We start from the raw sequence: 8,174 nt of genomic DNA on the forward strand, positions 1-8,174 counted from the left end.
TTTCTGTACACATGCCCAATCTTATCTTTGATCTCACTTTGAGAGCATAATGTTATGTCTAAACTCCTGTAGGCTTGCATTTGACTTAGATTTTTTTTTTTTTTTTTTTTTTTAAACATTAGTGCTAAGGGTTTCATCTTTTCATCCACACTGACGTCGCGTTCTCTTCTCAGAGGCCTGCCTGCCACCCAGGTGTGAGCGTGTTGGGCCACTCCCACAAGCCTCTTTGGCAGCAGGCCGTCCTGCGAAATTCCTGACCGATGTGTGGCAAAGTGTCGAAGAACCCGTTAGCCAAGCAGTGCGCCACACTCTCCGCTTACTGAAATAGGCCAGAGGTCTTCCAACTGTGAGCTTGACCTGCTAGCATTTTATGGTGAAGGTCATTTTCAACCCTAATGGTTTACAAAGAATTAAATAGAGCAAACTAACATAGCCTAAACATTCTTGTTCACAAGTGTTACTGCATCACAGCACTATTTTTACATTTCTGTAATCAATGTGAATTATCGTACTGCTTAGAAATCGTTGTACTGCTACTGAGGATATGTGATTGATGGAATGTTCCAGGGAAAACTTGCGTCTGGCAGTTATACATTATGCTGTGCTGTATATCTGTCATATAATATACATTTTATATATGTCTAACACCTATATGTACATTTTTAAGTACAGTACGCTCACTTTAGATTAAAGCTATATGCAAATCTACAAGGCTTTTTTTTCACAATAAGACAGTGAAATCAAAAGTACCTTTATTCTTTCTCTGAAACTGTAATGGGCACTTTCCGTTAGAGGAAGTGGAAGAAGTCACATCATGGATGACTGAGGTGATTATTAGGGTTGGAATAAAGAACTCTACTGTTGAGAGAGAAGTTTTCTTCCTGGATCTGAGCCTCAGAGTGGGCCAGCTGCTCCAACCTCACCCCCTCCCTCTCTCCAAAACACTTTTCCACCAAACATCCTCTAGGTCCAAGTCTTGCCAGCTCCTGAACACTCATTTGCTTCAGGCTGTTCCAAGGAATCAAATACACAGCCGCGTAGAAAGTAATCAAGCACGGCCAAAACCAGACGTGTGACATTTATGCAACTATACGCCTACGTGCCTCGTCATGCGTCGTTGGAGAAACTTTTTTTACGAGTCCGCGATAGTGAATTAATAACACCAATATTCGTATGCGTGTGAATGTTATGAACGTGTCAAAAAGTGCGCTGACATAAAAAATAATGCGGCTGCTCGCGCAGGATTCTAAACGCCGCTCCCAATGTTACGGCTGCACGGGGATGTTCCCTCAGCTGGTGCATTCGCTACCCTGTTTCTCGGTGTCGCGAGGAACATTCAAGCTGATAAGCAGCCCCACTGTTCCCAGTAAAACGGAGTATGGTCATGACTCATGACCATGAGAAACATTCGGGAACAGCTCGGCTCTCACGGAAACCGGGGACTTCCTTAGAAAAACACGCATGGAAGCGGCGTTAATGCAGGTTTAAAGAGGTTAAAACAACAGCGACGCTCACACACCGAGTCATGACCCAGAGACCAGTAACCATAACACCCGGTTCATTTTCAGAGCTTAAAGGCAGGCAAGGCCGTTGGTTCTGAAATTCGTAAATATAAACAGCGGATGTTTGCACTTCATTTACCCCACATCTAGCGTAGGATAGTTGACACCATTGTTTGCTTACAAAGCTATTGAGATTATGGAAATATGGCCTTCAAAAAGGTTGTCTTTGTCAACCGCAGTGCTTTTAGTTCGCAATTAAATTATAACAATGTGATATATTCAACAAATTAACTTTTTGTAAAAAGTATAATAATAATAATTTTAATGACATACAGGTAATATGCAAAGAAGTACTTCAGCTGTCCAAAAAGACAACATAACATTTTTTAAAATTACAATGAGATTCCTTTCATGTGATACATCCAATCACACATTTCTCTCTACACAATTAATTTACCAACTGTCTAATAGCCAATAGAAACATATTTTAATTAAATATATTGCACATTGACTTTTCAAGTAGATAGACATATACTGTCTGATATTCTGGTATGTGCATATTGTGAGCTCCACAATGCTTGGGACAAAGACATCGCTTTTATTATTTTTATGGGAGGACTATGCATACCAAGTGCTGTCATTTCTACATGGTGGAACCTAAATGTATAAAAAATACCCTTTTATAAAATCTGAGAATCTGAACTTTAACCACACGTACATTGTTTGATTACAAATCTAAAATTGTGGAGTACAAAGCCAAATCAAGAAAAAATATGTCTTTGTCCCAGAAATTATGGAGCTCACTGTATGTTGATATCTGGTAAACATACACCTTCTGTTCAAATTAACTGATAAACTAGTTAATAATTAACTAAACTAGTTAATAATGAAACTGCATTATTATATGGATTACAATAATGATGATAAATTGACTTACTGTAAACGCCATACTCTATGCTGATATCAAAGTAATACTTAAAAAAATAATGTGAAATAAAGTAATGTGTTAGAGTGAAATTTTGAGAAATTTGAGAAATTGCATCACATGGAATCCTACACTTGGCAATGCAGAGAGCTAAACAAATTTCATGAAGTGCAGTGCATTTTATTCATTTCCTGGTATAAAGCTGACAGAAAAAACAAGACCAGGTCAAAACCTAGTATATGGCTGGACCTAACACACGTGATCCGGCCGACCAATGGTGTAACTTCATAACTTGGCCGACCAATGGTATAACTTCATCACTCACTCAGTCACAGACATTCGCGTTTGTAGGGCTGGCCCCGCTGTTGCGGTCCAGCCAAAAATGTAGGGATGTACTTGTAGAGTTCTGTCATGTGCTCGCTGTCCCATCACATGCTCATGGGTATGATCTTGATCCCGTGGGCGTTGATGTACGTGAGCAGCACCTTGGCCCGTTTCTCGATCACGTCAATCAGCTTTTCGATGCCCTGCCTCCCGCCCTGGCTCTCCCAGTACACCTCGTCCAGGAACAGGGACTGCAGGAGCCGCTCCCTCAGACGATGGCTCCTCAGGACGCTCACAGCATGTTCCGGAAGCCTTGGGGGTTCGATACAGGAAATGAGGTCAATCGGTGACATATATGAACCAATTAAATGACATAATTTCATAGAGTAACAATGTCATCCGTTAAGATCACATTCGGCTAATTCTACAGGTTATCAAGTCTCACTCACGCCACGGTCCAGTTCTGAATTTGGACTGTGCCAGTGACTCATGTGACCGACAGCCTCACAGAGCAGCACATAACTGTAGCATCATCTAGGGCAGTGGTAACCAACCTTAGAGTTCTAGAGATCTACCACCGCGTAGGTTTTCATTTCAGCCCTAATTTTGTACACCTGCTAATTAGCAGCTCAACAGGATAGCAGCTAGCTGTTGAATTTAAGTGTGCTTCCTTGTTAATAATGGTCTTAACCTGCTTTTATTATGTGAAAATGAATCACAAGTGATAAATGTATGTGTGGCATAAATAAGCATTTAATTCTTCCTGTCCCAAACTTTATTTTTGGCACCATCATTAACTAGTGAGAAGCATCAACATTGAAAGTCCTGAGGTGTTGCCACACAGCAGTGCAATTCCCTGTTTTCAAAGCTCATTTGGCTGTTAGTGCATTCCTGGTTCAACAGTATGTCACCTTAGAACTAGCATATTTCCCAACGCTGGAATGGCATTTTTCATGGAAGGATTTGCACCCAGTTCATGTCTTGTTCCATTATGCATTTTGTCATATGTGTGACACAACGGCACACAGTTTATTAAACACCGGGGTAAAGTTCACCTGTGATACGGTTGTCTTTTTTGACTATTTATCGGCCTTTTTAGCGAGCACATACCTCCTCTCAAAGGCAGGCCGCAGGACTTCACAGACACTGACAGAGTGCTCGAACTCGTTTCCCACCCAGGGAAATTCTAGGAAATATAATAATTCTGGAGTATGGCGTGCCTGCGGGATAGACTTCCAATTGGAGCAGTCTGTCATGAGCCGATTTAACCTGCTTGCTTGCTCTGGCTCGCTGACTGAGGTTTCATTGTTAAAATCAGTTTTAAAAATCTCATACTCTTAAAAACTTTTTCAACACCATGTCAACATCATTTCACAATCTGTTAACAAATAATTAATTAGGGTTCCAAATGGTACAGATCAAATGGTGCTGATCAGATCAGTAGGGTTCCAAATGGTGCAGATGCAATAAAAATGAGTATCTGTGAAAGTTGCAGAAGACTAATCAGCAGTGATTATTCCGTTCATATGGAACTTCACAAGCAGGATGTGAATTATGTTCAGTCTGTAGAAGACAGGCAAATGATTAGGTACGAGGAGGAGCTTTTAGTTTAGACCTCAGCAATAGAACTATAAACAGAAAAGGACTGCTGCGCAAGGAGGCAACCCTGCTTTTGCATTGTTGAAATTCCCCTGCTGTTTTTCTCCTTCTGATTTATTGAACAGAAAAGAAAGGTTGGGACCGTGAGTATTTTCCTTTGGGGCGGTGGGGAGTTAGCTGTCATCTGAAACATGGTCTATTTTGCAACACATGGATTTAGTGCTTGTCCTTCCGCACAAAAGCAGGGAGAACAAACAGAATAGAAGTCCTCATAGAATATAGAAGAAAGAGACTACCAGCAATGTATTGTCATTTTTTTTAAGTTGTGTTCAATGCTTTACAAAAATGAAAATGATTCCATTGTGCCAATTTTAAAGAAAACTACATTTAAAATGACATTTAATTTGCACATCAATGCTTGACAAAAATGAAAATGATTTCATTTTGCCAATTATTTTAAAAAAAAACTACATTTTAAATGACATTTAATTTGCACTTAGATGCACATTTTTACTCACTCCGTTATCCCTTCTAGTAGTTTAAAATCCAGATTGCCTTCGTCACGGTCAAAATAGCCTTTGTTGTCGATGAGAACCAATCGCCTCGGGTCGTGTTTCCTGTGGATGATGTGCACCAGCTCGACGCTGTCCGGGTTCGAACACTGCAGGTGCCGTCCCAGCTTCACACAGGTGTCCTCCTTGCGTGGTTTGAAGCCACAGCAGTTCCGGTCCAGCCGATTGTACACCTACAGGTAATGAGAGAGAAACACAACACAGACTCGGATTATAAAGCCTTTTTATTACTGTTAGTTTGACTATGCTAGCCTAAGTAGTGTCCACTGTAGTTCACAATAATTAGTTATTTTTTCCGGTTCATACTGTTCCAAGTTTCCTGTGTCTAAAAAAAAAACATCCGATCCACATGCGTATCCTGTGCCCATGGGAATGCATTTCCCTCAAGGAGCTGATGATGTAGTCATAATGATAATTCCACTGTACTCAATATCCCATGAGGCTATTCTCTTCTGACATTCTCAGTCCTGAATGAATATTAATGGCACAATATTATAGATGACACAATATAGAAAAGATGTCACTAAATATTCATTCTGCACTCACAGAATTTGACTGACCCTATGCAGACACACAGTGTGTATGGGTCTGTATTAAACCACCTTAAAAAGCTAACAACAAAACATGTATATGTGCTTTGTTCCACTAAACCAATGTATTCCTTCATACTACACATACATTTCTTACATATGTCACAGGTTTCATTGTTTTGACTTTTTCATTAACTGAGAGTTGAACAAACCATTAACAGTTTGCATGGTAAGTAGGCTACACAGTAAAATGCCCAGTGTTAATTCAGCTCTTAACAGATAACACATTCCAGAGTGGGACTAAACGTTATCTGTTAAGCGTTGAATTAACACTGTTCGATTTTAATTAACACCAGACATTATACTGTGTAGAGCACACGGCCGGTAACCTAACAGCCTACAGCCTTACAGCAGCGTTGCCAGCACTGGCCAGATGTTTCACCCACTCCAGTGGGACATTATTTTAAAAATGAGGTCACACACAAAAAAGTGGCACCAATGATACCGTGTGTGTACTGTGACATTCCAAGAGATTACCTGTAGCAGGAAGTCGAAGAGCGCCAGTCTGCTCCATTCATAGTGATGGATACTAGAGCACCCAGACTCTGCCTTTGGCACAATGCCTCTGTGCCAGCACTTGTGTTTCAGAGACTGTTGGTACGAGCCCCAGGTTATTCGAATGGAGGACTGGGCCTCATTGTCCGCTGGAGAGAGTGTGGGGTCCCAAAGAACAACTGGGCTGGGTTGACCATCTGGAAAACAGCGTTTAAAAAAAAAAAAATCACTTTACTGTAAATCATACCTGATATGTGCTAAAAACAGCAAAGAGGCCACCCATCTGGTCCACGCGCGTGCAAAGACCTTGGACCTTTAAGACCAGCTCTCTAGTGACGGAGATTAATAATTCACCCGTTAAGTATGATAATATCGCCTCCAAGGTTATGTCTCAACACATTTCATTGTCACAAGTCATGACCTTGAGCTGTCCGAATACAAGTTTAGCCTACTTCTACAACAGGCCTTAAGGGCGATATAATGATAAGAGCGCTCTTGACACATGTCAAGCCTTAATATACAGCAAACGCTATGGTAATGTTGGAAACAATATACTGTATATTTTAATGCTTAGTGCGCGAATGCATAGCGAATTAGCATAGAACTGTAGGATGAATGTGCATTTAAAAGAAAAAAACTAACAACCTGTTTATCAGTGTGAGTATGGGTTGCAACAGTGATAATAAATTTCAATACCTTCAAAAAAACTGAACCTCCTGCAAGCAGTTGGAACACTTCTGTTGAGCCCCAGGATCCTATCCAAATGAAAGGCGAAAACTTCACTCGTGTCCAGCGGTCTTTTGATGAGAGCACAACGTCCCTGGCACACGGCATTATCACCCATTTGATTATATTTACCTGGTGAGTTAGCCGAGGCGTCTGTCATGCTTTCAAAAAGCAATACATTCCGACCGTCCGTGAACGGTACCTCTTTGATTCCCGAAATTTTGCAATCAGCAAGAAAGCGCAGCGCTTCAATGTCGCCTTTGCTGAACCACGGCGGAGCCCTTTCGCTATATATTCTAATAGCACTATAATGGGACTCAGTGTCTCTAGTGTCCGGGTTAATGTTTTTAAGTGTGTAATAAACATTTTTTGCGGATTTCCGAGATAAAGCACTGTGGTATTCTTGTCTCTGCTTTCCTTCTTCTTCACCGCCAGTGGCAACTTCATTTATAAAACTGGACTCACTTCGCTTGTCCTTACCAACAAATTTCTTCCTTAATTTTGGTCGTATTGTGCCTCTGATGATTGCCGGTTTTCGGCGTTTGGATTTGAGAGTAATGTAAACCACGTTGTACTTGGGTGTAGTATTATAAGACACGTTTGCGTTTTGAACGGCCGGAGAGCCCGTTGTTCCCTGTAAGGTATCATCAAACCTAGATGTAAGAATTCCTCTGGCCCTTCTGTACTTGTACTTCTCCGAAAGCCTGTCCGTGGGCAGAACGTATGCCACTTGAGAAACGACGTAAAACAAATATATAAAGCAGACACCGGCGATTATCCAGTTCCTCTTGGAAGGGGGGTATCTCCTGAAGCACTTAGATATTCTGAGAAAACATGAACAAGACCAAATAATTAAGTCGTGTTTTACTTCTCCCGGACGAATGATATACATCTCCGTTAGAGTTTATATTCCAACATGATGCACTTTTCGCTGCGACTTCAGATTCCAAGGGTGGTGCACTACTCCTGTTTCCGAGGCTCATTTCCAATGCTCATCGTTGGTGATTGCTGGTGAATGCGCCGGAGTGTCCGGTTGGCAACACGTCCCAGCAGATTCAGTACGGGACAGAAGGGGGTGTCTTTGTCACATGCAATGAATAGAAACAACTGCACAAACAGTTAGCGAGATCAGTTGAGATAATAATCTCGGACGGGAACAGGCAAAAATGTAGCCGACTTTGCCAACATGTAGTTTTAAGAAACGAGCCTCCAAAATGTGGCAGGAAAAGGATACATTTAGTGTTTAAGTATATATATATATATATATATATATATATATATATATATATATATATATACCCCAAAGAAGTTAGAAATAAAACTTTTAAATATAACTTTTTTTTCAGAATGGGATGAATGTGTTGTCAATAATTAAAACACTTTCAGAGTGACATTTACAAGCCAGAATATTCTCAAACAACATCAGCAGCAACAGCATCAA

General features: G+C 40.8%; 1 protein-coding gene across 1 annotated transcript; it reads right to left on the reverse strand.

The window, feature by feature from the left end:
• Window positions 1–1,807: 1,807 nt before the first annotated feature.
• gask1b (golgi associated kinase 1B) lies at window positions 1,808–7,798 on the reverse strand. Its single transcript, XM_035424481.1, has 4 exons — window positions 6,704–7,798; window positions 5,990–6,204; window positions 4,869–5,095; window positions 1,808–3,063 (listed from the first exon to the last, which is right to left on the reverse strand). Exons 1-4 carry the CDS (start codon window positions 7,623–7,625, stop codon window positions 2,856–2,858), a joined length of 1,572 nt encoding a protein of 523 aa, XP_035280372.1. The 5' UTR covers window positions 7,626–7,798; the 3' UTR covers window positions 1,808–2,855.
• Between the last annotated feature and the right edge of the window lie 376 nt (window positions 7,799–8,174).

The sequence above is a fragment of the Anguilla anguilla genome, chromosome 7, assembly GCF_013347855.1.
Source record: "Anguilla anguilla isolate fAngAng1 chromosome 7, fAngAng1.pri, whole genome shotgun sequence".
Lineage (NCBI taxonomy): Eukaryota > Metazoa > Chordata > Actinopteri > Anguilliformes > Anguillidae > Anguilla > Anguilla anguilla.